The 16,335-nt window shown below is 38.4% G+C and overlaps 1 protein-coding gene across 17 annotated transcripts in view; it reads left to right on the forward strand.

The window, feature by feature from the left end:
- shep (alan shepard) overlaps window positions 1-16,335 on the forward strand; it is a 142,326-nt gene that overhangs the window by 57,719 nt on the left and 68,272 nt on the right. For 6 of the 17 annotated variants that reach the window (XM_070285942.1, XM_070285944.1, XM_070285946.1 and 3 more), the window contains one exon: window positions 12,313-12,648. In XM_070285942.1, the coding sequence (XP_070142043.1) occupies window positions 12,313-12,648 (336 nt within the window). Of the gene's footprint in view, window positions 1-1,110; window positions 1,539-12,312; window positions 12,649-16,335 lie in introns of those variants that run through there. The other 11 variants (XM_070285933.1, XM_070285937.1, XM_070285938.1 and 8 more) reach the window with 6 other exon arrangements.

The raw sequence follows: 16,335 nt of genomic DNA on the forward strand, positions 1-16,335 counted from the left end.
GCTGTCGCCATTGCGGCTGCTTCTGCTGCTGCCTCCCGCCTTTTGTTAAATTTAGCAAATTTGCTATAGAGACTCAAGGCGGGTAAATGATTGTTTGCTTGGATAATTGAATGCCCAAACAAATAGCCTTCGATTGAGATCTGCAATTGCCTGGGCTTTGATTAGATTTCCCAGTCCTTCTTTGCCAATTAAAAACATTTTTCACTCCAATCACATTTCTCTTTTCCCACATTTCTCCTTCGAAACATATGTAACATTTATTTTTGGGTTCTACAACCCCCTCAGAAAGTGGGTTAGAAAAACCCAAATCAAAATTCAATTCGTTTCGTTTCGTTTCGTAAATGTGTGAGTGAGTGGGTGAGTGTGTGTGCTTCTCTGTTCCCGTTTCCGTTTCCGTTTTTGTGGCTGCCACGTGGCAGACATGTTAAAAGCCTAAATAGTTGCCAACATTTTATTAATTTATTTATTTGAAATTTTTTGTATTATTCGCTGAAGGTTTATTGGCGCTGCATAAACATTTTAATGCCCTGACAAAAGTGTATTATTATGTCCTGATGAAAAGGCCAGGCAAATGGATTTTTAAATAACATAAATTCGTAGCTTTTCTATTTATATTTTCTGGTTGATTTGTGGCCTTGGGCTTATTTTTCTTTCTTTTTTTTTAAGCCATAAATAAACAGATATTAATTGTGTTTTGGAAAAGTGTGGCATAAATAATAATTAACCATTAAAATATGGCATAAAAACAAAGCATAATGCTAGCTTTAATAGCCACAAAAACATAATCCCATTTACAATTTCCTACAGATTTTTCTAAATATAAAATTTCCCGAAAATTATGATCAATCACTTCAAGTCGCCTGAACTTCAACAACATGTTTACCCGCTCTCCTCTTACACTTTAGATTTTCCAGAAATAAGTTTATTTCTGAAGAAGCTCTTTTCCAACTAGTTTTCCTTATATTTTCTCCGATTTCGTTGGCCTTCAGTTAAAGTTTTGGATTTCATTGCCGTCTCCGCCGAGAACTCTACACAAACGCTGAGGAGAACTTTCCAAGCCCACATCAGTTTCTGTTTTGAGTTCGAAGACGAAACTTCGCGGGTGACATTTAGAGAGTTATTTTATAGATACACCGATGCCATATTCATCCGGACCTCGGCATGACTTTAGCGACATTCATGAGCGACTGCATCGTTTGTCATTGCTGCGTTGGCATTTCAATTTGCATGGCCTGACGACCGATTTGCCGGGGGTTGCTTTTGGCACTGGGAATGACATTGGAAATGGCAATGGATTTGGAGCTGGACCTGGATCAGGTTATGGTAATGGAGATGGGGCTGATGGTGGGCATCAGCAGCAGCATCACTCACACCACTATCAATGGCAACGCCAACGCCAACGCAATCACAATCACTTTGGACATCACCATGAGTATCACCCCAACACCACCCACTTGAGCCATCCCCCTCCATCACAATCCCCCTTCTCTTGGAGCTATCACGGCCAGGACTTGGTTGCCTCGATTCGCGGACATTATGTGAGTTATTTGCTAATTGCCAGCACAATTACAAAAAATCAGGAAAAATTAAAAGTACACTGGGAAAAAATAAATATAAAGTGATAAAAATTATAAAATCCTTTAATTTAAATATTGAATCTATTTATATTTATATTTATTACACTTCTGATATTTCTCATTCATAGCAAACTTAATCATTAGATATATTTTTTTTCTGTGTAAAAAAAATGTATAAAAAAGTTTGTTCCTGATGAAGGCGTGGCGGCAACATGTCAACCGCCGGCGACATGACAGCCCTCAACAAAAGCAGATGAAACCGCATGAGTGTGAGCAGTGCAGCCTGCAGAGTTTAGAGTGCGAAAAAAAGAGACAGACAAAAACTTTGGTTTACATTTCCAAAATGAGTGCTAAACACTTTGCTGAGTTTGACAGCCAGGTTTTTTGGATTCAAGGGATTTTAAATTTATAGAAGAAATATTTAAAAATTATTTAAAGCATGAAAATAAGTAAGGGTATTTAACTTTATTAGAAATATTTATTATTTATTAAAAGCATGAACTACTTATAGAAAATGTTCAACAGCTTTGTCTTCCGAAATTAAGCATACCCAAAGTTATTTCCAAATATATCCTGGAATTCCCAAGTCTGAATTCTGTTACGAAAGTGTACTTCAAATTTAATTAAAAACTTTCAATGCAAAATAGCCTCTCTTTTATTTTTTAAGAACCTTTGAAAGAGTTTAATAATTGATATACTTTAATTAAATAAAACACAAAGAACATATTTCAATAGGTTACATTTTCACCGACATTTCACCCCTAAAAGTAGCCCTATAAAAGTTCACCCCCCAATGTGAGTGTGTGTTTTTTTTTAAAACCCCATCGAAGGAATTTCCAATTGTGTTCGCCACAGTAATTCTGTGTAAAAAAATATTTCATTGTTATTGACAAACAAGCGACATTGTGCGGCTTTGATTGTCATCCTGAGCTGGCTGGGGATGCGATGCACAACCAGCACATATACACACACACGATGCCACACCTCAATAGTGTTCCGCTAGCCGCATCTCAGAGCCCCCTTTAACCCCGTCGAAGCCCCCTTAACCCAGTTTGAGAGCTGGAGCTGGAACGAACAGCCCCGGCTGTCTGTGGCTTTTTCCGTCTTCGTGCGCTTTGGACGTGTTGGGACACCACTTAATTTCCGGCAATGCGAGTCACGTACGCTCCATCCTGCCTTTATGTGCAATGACATTTTCATTTTGTTCACACTCACCAACAACACTCACCAACACACAGATACTGGTGGTGCAGACATGTTACAAAATGGCAAACACTTTTTGGCCTTGCGAAAAAGTTTTTGTCAACTCATTTTGTTGCAATTTGCACAAAGTCTAAACAAAAATAGTAAAGACGACAACTGGAAACTCGATTATTTTTAATTAAAACAACATAGCGAGGCAAAGAAAAAGCTATGGAAAAGCCTTCGCAAGAGCTGAAGCAAAAGCCAGCCTGAAAATTCTTAGGAAAAGAGTTGCGATTCAATTGCAGACTTCTGCGGTCAAGTAGCGAGCTTGGCGGTGCCTTTTCCTTGGCTCTCTTCCCTCGCATTTCCTTTAATTACACGCTAACGATGCCGTCACCCGAAACAGAGGGAAGAAAAAACTTGAATAGATGAAAACAGATTTTTGTCCGCGGAAATATCACAGCCAGTACAAGGGCTGAGAGCAAAAAACAAAACAGAAAAGTTAACCATCTTCACGGAACTCTTGCTTTTGCTCCTTTGAAATGTGATTCTTGCTTAGCCTTTGGTGCGTATCATAATCGAAGTCATATCCTATTTAATGAGGTGAATGGTTAGCTACAATGGCCACGGTTCCCATCTGTTTGCCATCATCGATTTGTTTACATTAAGCGGAAACCATTTGTGTTTGCCTTGGCTCAGTGCCCTCACTCTCTGTTAGCTGGTTTTTATTTTGGCCAAATGAAATTACATCCGCCAAACGTGGTTGGAATTCTAAATAAAAAAATAAAAAGGGAAGAAAAAAAAAAACAAGGCTGCAGGGAGTACACATAAATCAGATTCCTTAAGTCAACAATTGCAAGGACAGGAGTTCAATGAAATAAAATTAAGTGGGTATTTTCAATGAAGCAATAAACAATAATCTCTTGATTATTAAGTACAAAATTGTTAAATATAAAATATAAAAATATTATATATAATTATAATATTTTAACCCAATCTTAAATTGGATATATCCTTAAAAAGTTTGAAAAGAAACCACCGTGGATTTTAAAACTCTCAAAAGAGCGTTCAAAAGTATGCTACACATTTTTACAAAGTGAAAAAAACAAGATTACTATGAATTCATGGTACCTTTACATTTTTATTTATTCGAACTTTTAATTATAGAAATATTTTTAAAGTAGAAGTCTTAAATTTCCCCAATATAAAATATTTTTATTTATAAACTATTTAGACATAATTTAAAGGGGTTTTAAACCCCTCTGAAGCCCCCAATCTAAAATCTTTTAATAAACAAAATTAAATCTAAAACAATTTAATTTATTAAAAATCCCTTTGATTCTGTAAACTTATTAAGTTCACCCGAGCAAACAATTTCATATTTATGGAATTTTCCAGGAAAACCACTGACAGCTTCTCCTGGCAATTACACATCCGAAATTATATAATTTCCGCAGAACTCTCTGCTGTTTTTCCACACACTTGAGAAAATAATATTGCAGTTTCGTTTGGTCGCCGCTAAAGCCACTCCAAATGCAAAGGCAAAAGCGGAAAATATAATTAAATTTTGCGTTTTGTATTAGCCACTCAAAAGGGGGCGGCCATCTAAGCCGCTGGCCACCGCTTTTCCTCTCTTCCTCTCCCCCTTGCTGTCTCCTGTCTGCAGTTTTCGCGTTGAGCTCCGTATGACAGAGACGGAAAACCGCTAGACAAAAGACCAACAAAAACTCGAAACAATAAAAATAAATAAAAATAGAATAAGGAAAATCTGCAGCTGGGCTTTACCCTCGGCGAGTGTGGGAGTATATATGGAAAGCAAAGATTTATTGGCCGGGCAGCAAAAGGAGGATTACCCGAGCGACAGGATCCTTGTTACCATAAAGCCGCTTAAAGATTTTCATTTCCAAGCCACAGGAAAAAAAGAAGAAGAAAGGAAAACAATAATGTAAGGCAAAGGCGAAACAAAAGCCCCTCTTTGGCCAAGACAAATGAAATAAGGAATAATTAATTTTATATGGTCAGGGTTATTGTTGTTTGGCTTTTAATTCGCGAAATGGTGAAAAACTTTAATTGGTTTTTGTGCTGATAAATTTACTTTATAATTTGTTTCGCTTTTAATTGTTTTTGCGAGGTATAAAATTTCATTGCCTGTAATGTGCCGCCGCGTGCGCATTAAAAATTCAATAAAAGTACTCACTAAATATAAATGCAACGACAGCAGCAGCAGCAGCAAGCAGGAGAGAAAACGAAAACCCAGCAGCAGCAGCCGTTAGAGAGCGTTAAAAATTTTCATTAAAACTAAAATTGCAATTTCGGCAGAGGTTCTGGGGAAGCGGGATAAAGTTTTCGCGGAGGGCGAACGGAATTTATGATGCTTACGTGACCGCTGAAAGGGGGCTTAAATGATGGCTTAAATGAGTCGTGCCTGGCCCCAGCATAAGTTTCCTGCTGCTGCCGCCAGTTGCATTTGAATTTATTAACAAAAGTTTGGCCCAGGTCCAGTCACTGGACGGGAAAAACTACAACTGCAAGTGAAATGTAATTTTATGTCTGGGCCTAAAATAAATAACAGTTGCAGGACGTCCAGGGAAATCGAGAGAGCGCGGCTTTTTCGGTACGTGAATATTTGCAAATTATTTTGTATTGTCGAAATTCCCCATTTTTGGGGCAGCGAAAAGGTTAAATTACGAAATTGCATTTGGCCAGAGGAATGTTCTCGTTTTGAGGGGAGAAAATTTAATTTGTTTAAACTGAGCAATATTCCAAAATGAAACTAAAATTTGATTTAAGCAAAAATATTCTACAAAATTATAGGTTACAAGAAATTTATTGGATTTTAAATATTAATTGAAGTAATAAAAAATTGTAGATAATGTAGTAAATATTTATGGTATTTTGTTGAAATTTTTAATCGGGATTTTTATTTTATTCAAAAATTTTAAATATTTTTTTAAAAAGAGTTTAATATATTTACATTAAAATATATAAATAAATTTATAATAAAATTTTATAAATATATTTAAACAACTAAAAAAAACCCCATTTAGTTCAGTGTAAAAACAAGACTTCTGGCATTTAGGATATACGCCACGATACAAATAAAATGTAAGCATAAATAACCCTGGAGAACATCTGTTTCCTAAGTTTTCTTTTCCCCGCCAAAAACGAAATCACTTAGTGCGAAAGTTTCTTCATTTTCCCCCTCGATTTTTTCTTGTTATTATTTCTTGACTGCTGGTTTGGGCCCCCCTCACCGAAAGGCGTTAAAGGCTTATACGAATTTTCCTCACCTAACAACGCCCCGAGTTTTTCGGCCCCACACATTTTTTGACTGGCTGGAAAACGTAATTTTGTCGTAAATGTCATTTTTTATGTTGTTTCGCTTTTTTTGTCGCTGCTGTCGTCTGCAATTGTTTTTGTTGTGTGTATTGTTCTGACCCAAAAAAAATACTACAAAAAACAACGAAAAAGAAATAAGCGCAAGAAAAATGTCTTCAAATCAGTGGCAGCTAAGCCTTTTCCACCCAATTTCCACGTACCCCCCTTTGCACCCCTTTTGCACGACGACATTTCAACTCGTTCATTTTATTGGATTTCTTGCTGCTTAGAGTTTTTCTGCTTTGTTGGTTGTTATATTTAATGAAAATTTGTTGGCAAACGTGAAAGGCGTGGAAAATTTTAAATTGATTATTGCACAGAAGGGGGGCAAGCAAAATATCCTGTTGGGTTTTTATTTATTTTTCCTTGAGTTTTTCCTTCACCGCATGAGATTTCCCGCCGCCGCTCCATTTCAAAGGGATCTCTGCCTAATGTTGTCGAGCAATGTAATATATTATCGTTTATGATGTTAACATAAAACTTGCACGCTTCGCTGGCGGATGGATCCATGGGTGGGTTTACTTTTTTTTTTGGGGCTTCCGGATACCCTGCTACCTGGCCTCTCATCCACTTTTATGCCTCACTTGCCACGTGCTCATAAAATAAACGCCCCAAGATGGATTGCCTCCCCCCCTTGGTCATCATCCATCCATCCCAATGGTAATCTCAATCCGTTGGGAGAGTCCTGGGTTTTTTTTATCATTTTGCATAATGGCAATTGTAGACATTTTGATTCGCTTGTTTTATAGACATTTTAGTTGAGCCGGAGAGACCTTCTTTATGGCCCCATTTGCAAAATGAATTATGCCATTGATTTGTTGTTTCCTTATAGGATAATCCTGTTTATAAATCTTATATTTTTTAGGATAACAGTTTTATAAATGTTTTAATAAGTTTTGAAGCGTCAGCTGGTTGTGGTTTAAGCAGGAGAGAAGGGAAGATGATCCTCGTAATAAAGCCTTTTCAGGAAATAAACTAAACCTCTTCAGAATGTACGAGATCTCAGCTTTACGTGAAACTTTCCATATAAAGTATAAACTATTCTTCCAATCAAATTAAAAAACAACCAACATTTAGGTAAAAAAAAGTTACCTAAAATCTACCATAGAGCACATTTCAATTTGCCAAATGTTTGCATACAATTTTAAGCAACAAATGGGAAGGACTTTTACACTCGTTGTGCCAACAAACAAATTTTTTGTTTCATTTGCAAGCCATGCATATTCATACCCATCCCCCCTATAAAAAAACGTGAAAATAAAATAATTTCGAAGGAAAAAAAATGTCGGTAGGTTTCCCTTTTTCACTTGAGGGAAGGGAATGGGCGCAGGCGGCTTTAGGGATCCATAGAAAAATATGCAAAATAGGCAGGAAAAGTTGCATATCATATGCAATGCACACTCATACTCATACACATGAAAGCATTTTCGCCATGCGCCTCATTTTCATTTTTAGCTGCAGCTTTTCTTCTGGCGGTGCCTATTTTTAGACCACCCCATTTCCACAGCCCCTCCTCCTCCACCAATCCCCACTCGCCTCATCCCTTAAGCGCTTTCACTCGTGAATTTTTTATGCAAAAGAAAAAGGAGATGAAAAAGGGGTATACAAGTGGGGTGTCGGAGGGGGGTGAAATGGACACAGGACAATACGAAAATTTAATTTACCGCATAGAATTAAAATAGGCAAAAGTCCGGAAAAAATAAGCGAAAATTTTGCGCCTGAAAGCTGAAGGAAAATCCTTTTGTTTTCTGCTCTTGCGCCTATTTCCCAACACCCGCCGAAGCCCCCACTTCATCATCATCATCCGTTGGAAAAACCCTCCCCCGGGACATTGTTGTTGCCGACTGCCGTCGGTTTTAATTATGGAAAAAGTTTTTGCTTTATTTAGTTTAAACAATAAGTGGTTGGAAAATATGAATTATACAAAGAGACAGTCGTGGGTGTGTGTGTGCGCAGTAAATGTATGTATGTATGTGTCAGTGTGTGTGGAAAAATTTCTTGAGGAAAATGCAAAAATATTTTTGTTGCTGCATGCGCTAGCTTTTCCACCTTCGTTGTTTTGGGGCTTTTTTTTTTGCATGTGAGCAAGAGTGAGTCGCGAGTTGAGTCCCAGTTTTTCTAGCTGCAGTTTTTCATCTTTGTTTTTCTTTTGGATTTTCCCATCTGTTATTCAACTAGTTTTTGCATTAAGTAATTTGAAAATGTTGTCTGTGGGGTTTACAGTGGAGGTACTTAGGTATCTGATGTTCTAAGTGTAAATTAAAGTTCACAAAATATAAATTTTAATATACCTTAACCCATAAGCATTTGATTTTCTCTCCTAAATTTAATTACATAAATAACAAAGGCACATTTAATCCAATTTAAATTTAATATCCTTCTTAAAGAGTCCAAAGAGGAAGTCTAGGTCCAAAACTCATCCCCCAATTTTTCCCTTGCTATATAATATTATACCCGCTCACGTATTTCCATTCGCCCGCAGCAAAATCGAATTTGCGCATAAATTTTCCCCAAAAAATGACAATAAAAATGACAAAGGCGCTTCGTTCGCGTAGCCACGAAGCTACCAACAGCAACAACAACCGCTAATCACAAAGCGTTTATCAGAGGAAAAGCTCCATCCACCCCTCACAAAATAAAAAAAAAAAATATAAATGGGTGGCATAGCTCTAGCACCTCCAAAAACTCGAATACCCAAACTCCTCGGCGTGTCTCTCCACCTGTCAGTTGGTAATAAATTATTATCATTAATATTTTGCGCTTGATTTTGCCCCCCAGGAAGGACTATCGGTGCCGGATAACGGCTCGAAGGACCAAAAACGAAACGTTTTTTGCATAAAAATTAAGCGAACACGGAGAGCATTTTTCGGGGTAATAGAATAGAACAAAAGCGTCAACAAAAATGTTGAAAGACACAGCACCAAATTCCTAGCTTGGGGAGTTGCTAAAACACTGAAGGAAAATATTTATACTTATTTTAAAATTTATAAAAAAAAATTATTTTGAAGAAAATATCAAAGTATAAACTTATTTTCTTAAAATTTATATTTTGATATCTATAAATGATATTTTTTAAATGTTTTAAAATATTTTTTTATGAAATTTCTCTTTGTGTACGTGTGTGTCTGTGCGTGAGTTGGGCAAACTTTACAAACACCCTCGAAGTGCACGCGATAATGGCTCCCAATTTGGTAATTAATCACGTCCTCGTTCCTATTCTCGCTCCTTGTTCCTTTTTTCTCGCCAAAAACAGCCACAGCTGCCCATTAAGGCTAAAGGAGGAGGTGGATGTGGGCTGTAGGGGCGGCAGCAGCCACCTAGGCAGGCTTTTCCTATTTTCCATTGGCTTTCCGTTTTTCGAGCTACGCTATTTTATACATATATATATATTTTTATATATATGATGGAATTTTAGGTTGCAGTCAACGTTAAAATTAAGCGAATTTGAACGAACGATAAAATAATTACCTTTATGATTATTTTCGGTGGGTCTTTGGTGGGGTTTTTGGGCGGTGTTTCTAAGGTGTGTGTGTGTGTGTGTGAGGTGTATGTGAGGCTTGGTTCGGCGCGGCTTGAATGTGCCAAACGTGTCTAATTTAGCGGCTTGAATTTATAGCATTTGTGCGCTTAAAATGTTTGGCCATTCCATTTTATGACCCCACCGAAGGCAATTGATGGGTTGGGTGGCTCGGTGGTTGATTCCAGCTCAGTCTCCTGCTCCTTTTCCTTTGCCTGTCATGTGCCAGAGCGGAGATATTTTCGCCGTAAATGGGGGAATGTGTTGTGAAATGGATTTGGAAGTCAACTTTTTTTAAGGAGAATCTATGCTCGAATTGTTTGGCAATTTGTACAACATTTTCGGAGCATACTTTTTGGGGTTTGAAGTTGTGAATATTGGCAACAACGAAATTAAGATGTGCTTTTATAGACCAATTGGATTTTTTAATAAAAACATGTGTTAAGGGATGATTATTATTTGTATATTAGCTTAAAATATTTTATAGCTATAAAGTAGAGCTGGAGCATAGATACTTTAGAAAAAATAATATACGAACACAAATAAGGTATATCAAATATACAAATTCTACTTCCCTAAAACCATGAATTACAGTTTCAAAAGGAGAAAGACCAATCGGTTTTTTCACTCCCCGAAAGCAGGCATAACTTCCTCTATTTTCAATGCATATTCTCGCCAAAAACGCGTTCTTAAATCTTTTTTTACTTCAATTTTTATTTGCCAGAAATGCAGGAGCACACACACACACCACGTCCTTCGTCCGTCGTTCTTCATCCTCCACTCCAATTCGAATGGCAAACCATTATTACTCGTTCTCTGCCATTTAACTGCCAAATTACAGAGGCACCCCCAGCCAGCCAGCCAGCAGCAGCCGACAAAAAGCAAACCGCATTCGAATTGCGTGCCCACGAAAATTAACTGAAAACGTGAAGCAACCTAGAAAAACGAAATGTGTAGTGTGGTGGCAGCGGTGGGTTGCAGGAAAAAAAATATAAGTAAAATGGGGTGAAAAACAAACTGAAAATCAAATATTTGCCATATTTTGCAATTGGAAAATCAACGACAGCACGCAAGGCAAAGGCAAACGTACTGCCAAGCTCTGAATCCAGCTGGAATCCTTTTAGAAACCAGGACATACTACACACATACACACATACACACACGAGTGGTTCGTTCCTTCCTACCTCAATCAGGACGAAAATAAAAATGGCGGCTCTCTGTTGTTTCCGGTTTGCTGCTGCGTTTGTTTTTGGGCTTTCTCTTCTTTTGTTTTTCTTTCTTTTTTGTTGTGAAGCCCATGAAAGATTTCACGGAAATTTCAAAAAACATCAAATTTTTCACCTTGTATACTTTTGGTGGAATATAAATTTTCTATATATGTATATATGCCAACGAGTGTCGCACCACCGCAGAGGCGGGTTTATTTGTGTTTATGCCAAGTGACCCCAAAGAACGAGTGCGCCCATAAAAAAGGAAGAAAACAAAATAAACCAACACAACAAAAACAACAACAAAAAAAAAAATGGCCCAAAGCAACAAATGCATTTGCAATGCAAAACTGGAGCATACACATATACACACAGGAAGCGACCAGGCAGCCAGCAAGGACACCCAGCGACTGTTGCATCTGTCCACGCCCCCAACGGCCGTCGTACTCCCATGTGTGGGGAGAATTGAATTGGGAGTTGGGCGAAATTATTTATAGCAGACATGTTTCTACGAAGATACCCCGTTATTTTCCCTAAGAGAAACATAAAGGTTTTGATTCGGGGAGGACTTTCTGTCTGAGCCTGAAATATTGTTGAAAAATTTGAATGACTTTTTTTTGGATTTATTAAATAGAAGAACCAAGTTTAAGGCTGATAACCATCTAAGAAACTGATGAGGATCCTTTGCATCTACCAAAAATATATATTATATAAGGTTGTTAAAGATTTTTTAGATTTATAATGAAAACAGTTTGATTATTCCTTCTTTTTATAAGAACTTTACTTAATATGTCTCCGATTTTAATGAAAAATATATTTCTAAAAACAACTTTACAGGATATCAAATACCATAAACTATAAAGATATATCTAGTTCGCACTCTTTTGTGTTATTGTTTTGGTATGAATGCGCAACTGGCACTCAATAAAACAAAATCTCCCTGGCCCCATGATTCATATGCATTCCCGTACCATGTGTGCATTAGAACGGATGTCATGGCGGTTTTTCTAGCGGTAAACAAAAGCTTTACAGCGAAGCCACAGCTGCCGCTCTGCGGTTTTTATTTACGGCAAAGGCAAAACCCCCGCGCAAACCAGATTATTTATGCCAAAACTGAAAACCGCACAGTAGAAAAAACACCTGAAAGCCCATGAACCATATAACCATTTCTATGTATTTTTGTTCTATTTTATAAGGAAGTGAACAATTAAGATTGAAATTCGATAATTTTAACTAAAAAATTTTAATGTTAATTCTCTCTTTTTATAAAGAAATTAAATTCATTGAGAAACACATTAAAATAATATTTTATTTTCAAAAGTTTAACATTATTTATTATATTTCTTTATGTGCATTTCAAACACGAAATTACCGATAAATATCTATGGCATTATATTTTTCTTTAAACTCCTCTAACATATACATTTATCTTTATATAATTTTTCAGGGGAGCTCGTCTAGCGCCGCCGCCGCACCACCAACACCGCGCAGCGCCTTCCCCGGCGCCCCGCTAACCGCCTCAGCCGTCGCACTCAAGGGCGCCCTACCTCAGCGTCCCCCGGCCATGACCAGTCCCGCAGCCGCCGCCGCTGGCGCCGCTCTGGCCGCTGGTGCTCCGTATCGAGGCGCCGCCAGCTGGACCCCGCAGGGTTATGCCCCAGCAGCTGCCGCTGCCGCAGCCGCTGTTGCCCAGCAGGCAGCATACCGTTATACGGCGCCGCTTCCACAACCGGCGTATGCCGCCTATACGCCGCACACGGCCACCACACCGGCCACAACCACGGTGAGTACTTGGGGGAAATTAAAATATTAAATTATTTAATTAGAACTAATATAATTCATAAAAAATAATACTTGTAGGTTGGAAATTCAAAATTAATACGATTTGAAATTACTTTGATATATTTTTAATCTAATGATGAAGTCATTACTCACTGGAAATAGTAAATAAGTCTAGTTAAAGCTCACTAATTTATGAAGATTATAATTTAAATAATTACAAAACCCATAAAACTGAAAACCCCCTTTAAAGTATTATATACCGGGCATATTAATTCACTAAATCCATTATCAAATCGTAACATGGCTTGCTGGCCAAGCAAAATTTTATCCTCGCAAAAAAATCCACTTTGATGAATTCCTCAATTCGTGTGTAATGGTGCGCATAATCGAAAATTTATGTGCGTCCATCAGGAGAGGCAAATGAAATTCAAGTGTTTTTACACTTCCAAGAACTACCTCTATTAACTCGCTCCTCCTCCTGCTCTACCAGTTCCTTTCAACTTATTGATTGTCAAGTAGAGTTCCTCAGTTTGACAGGAGAAAATAGTCGTTGGAAAATTGCAGGAGGCAGGCACAAGAAGCGCCTTCTGTCATTTATTGAAAATTGCTGAAGCAGCAATTTATTTATGGCACTCACTGTTGTTTGGTTCAAGTTTTCTTGGCCTCCTCTCCTCTCCTTTCCTTTCTTCGATTCTCATTCTGCATAGCTAAAGGGGGTGTTTATGTGCTCCTTGGGTAAAAAGTTTCTTTTTTCTTTATAATTCACATTCTGAATGTAAATTTTAGAGCTTATTCCTTGATTTTTATTTTTCTTGGCAATTCTTGTACCTGTGGCTGAAGGGGGTTTCTATGCGATTTTTATTTCGTATATTTATAAGAGCATAAAAGCTAGATAAATACAATCTTTTTACGATTTTTATTCCCTTTTCTGTGCGATTCTCATTGCCAGTAACTAAGGAGCCTCTCTCCGCGATTCTCATTGCCAGAAGCTAAAGAGCCTCTCTCCGCGATTCTCATTGTCAGAAGCTAAAGAGCCTCTCTCCGCGATTCTCATTGACAGTACCTAATGAGCCTCTCTCCGCCATTCTCATTGACAGTACCTAATGAGCCTCTCTCCGCCATTCTCATTGACAGTACCTAATGAGCCTCTCTCCGCGATGCTCATTGTCAGAAGCTAAAGATCCTCTCTCCGCCATTCTCTTTGCCAGTACCTAATAAGCCTCTCTCCATGATTCTAATGGCCAGTACCTAAAGAGCCTCTCTCCGTGATTCTCATTGACAATACCTAAAGACCCTTCCTCTGATTCTACTTCCATTAAGCTTAAGACCCTCTCTCCCTAATTCTCATTCCCTGTAGATGAAGATTTCCATTCCCTTTTGCAGATTTGTTTCTGGCATTAATTGGCTTCGCCCTCGTTTTGATTTGTGTCCTATGGCTGGCGAAAGATAGCAACTGGGGAAATCCCAGCCAAGTCTTTGGGCAATCAATTAGCCCGCTCTGTGGTTTTTCACACTCGGACATTCATCAAAGTCAGGCCCGAGCGCTCGCTCCCTGGTCATTTTCAATTTGAAAGTCAGACAGCAGCCGCAGTATCAGTGCGCAGCATCATTAATAACGAACAATTAAGAATTTCGTGGATTCGAGTTGACAAGTCGAAACTGCCACCGCCTGTGTGCCATCGACTTAATCAGCATTATCTGGCTCCGACTCATTTCCTGGCTTTTTTGCCCTGGCTTCGGGGTTCAAAAGTTCGCTGCTGTTCAAATATAATCTCGGGGTTCTGGCCTCATCCTTGCAAAGAGCGATTGAATCTGGCATGGGGCATGGGGCATCATCGTCATCATGACGAATGATGCTGGCTGGTTTTGACAAATTTACCAACCACCAGCCAGGCACAGCTTGTTATGTGCATAGCTATCTCCTTTGGCAGAGGAGTTTTTCAATTTGATTTACAAATGATTTTCGATTCGAACAGAGAGATATTTCCTTGGTGCTACGCTTCCACCCCTTTTTTTTTTTTCTTTTGGTGGCCCAAAGGCAGGCAGAACAACTTCTAATAAATGCGCCGAAAAAGTGCTGAAAATAAACGAGCAAATAAATAACCAGTCAGCAGTCACATAGCGCCACCCCCTCAGGTAGTTTTTCCTTTTAACTGACGGGAAAATTCTTGCATTTTTCTTTGGTTTTCGTGGCCTGCGGGGCCAGGCGCCTTTCTCTCAACTCCCCTTTTTTATTTCTATTTACTTTGCTCCTTTTTGGCTCCTTCGTCCTGTCAGCCCGCCATTCATTCATTCATTCATTCATTCAACGTCGTCAATGGCAGTTAAATAATCCAAAAAGGAAATGTATTTTTTGTGGGCGTCATCGTCGTCGTCGTTCGTCGACGCTCTCCTGTTGTCCAGTTCCAGTTCCAGTTCGATGGCCATTAAAGCTGCATGCGAATGTTGCTCATAAATATAAAGTGCGGCTACTTATTTCGTTTTCCTCGTCTTCCTCGACTTCTCTTCTTGTTTTCCCTCCGCATGTCCAGCAGTTTTGTATTTTATGAAAGGTTTTCCTGCCGGGAGGGCCATAGATTATCGCTTTTGATTTGAGTGTCGTTAGCCTGGAGGCAACGGCGGCGTCGCTTTCTGTTCTGTTTGCCCAAATTCTTCCACTCACTTGATGTTGGGTAAAAAATACTTGGCAAACAAAACGGAATTTTGCTTTAATTATAATTAGTTTGGTGTTTTTGGGGTTCAAACAAGTCGCAAGAGCGTACAGAAAGTTTCATGATAGTGATCTTCTTTTTTTTCTTTGATAATTTGTGGCACAGCCAAGGCAAAAAATGTCAGAAAAATGAAGATTTTAAACCAGGATAGGAATTTTTAGGAATTAAAAAAGGATTTTTAGACAGGAAAAGAATTTTTAATAATTAAAAAAGCTGCCTATTTAATTCTCTCCTCTTAAGCTCCTTCAAGTCCCTCAAGTAAAGATTCAAAATCCCCTAAAAAACTTGTTTCTACTACCTATTATTTCAGTTATACCCTATACCATATCATTATTGTTGCTTAAATAACTTTAGCTTGGCCTGTTTCTTACTTCAATAAGGCAAAATCCAATTCCAATTGTCTCTGGGCGTTATTCAGTCGAAGTTCTTGAGTGGAAATGCGTTTGGCCTGAGAACACAAGAGATTATAATCATCTGGCCAGGCCAGATGTCCTTCGTCCTGCCCACTTTCTTGTGCATTCTCTGTCATTGAAGGAAAAGAGGAGTAGAGGAGTAGGGGGGAGGGTAAGAGAGTACAAAGACATCATTACAATCACAAGGAGTGGAAATTTTCTTCATTGCTATTCAATGCTCAGTTACATTTCCGTTCCCGAGGACAAGTCCTGCCTTGGTTCCACTCTCTTGGCCAGCGCGTTGGCATTGTGTTACGCAATAACTATGAGCATTAGTTTAATTTTAAACTAGTTTATGTATATTCAGTCCCCGGACTCTTTTGAGATCTGCACACTTGAGAGCATTTTGCCGCTTTCCTTCCTGTTCTCAACTTGTTGAATTTGAATTGTATTCCGTTGAGAGTTGAGCAAAAGCAGAGCAGCAGACCAGCTGAAACGCATAAATGTAAATGTTATTCTTGTGCATTTTATTCCGTTTTAAATTTTAATTATTTTTAGCTGCCAGCAGCAGCAGCAGCCGCCAAG

This window comes from Drosophila kikkawai, chromosome 3L (genome assembly GCF_030179895.1).
Source record: "Drosophila kikkawai strain 14028-0561.14 chromosome 3L, DkikHiC1v2, whole genome shotgun sequence".
Lineage (NCBI taxonomy): Eukaryota > Metazoa > Arthropoda > Insecta > Diptera > Drosophilidae > Drosophila > Drosophila kikkawai.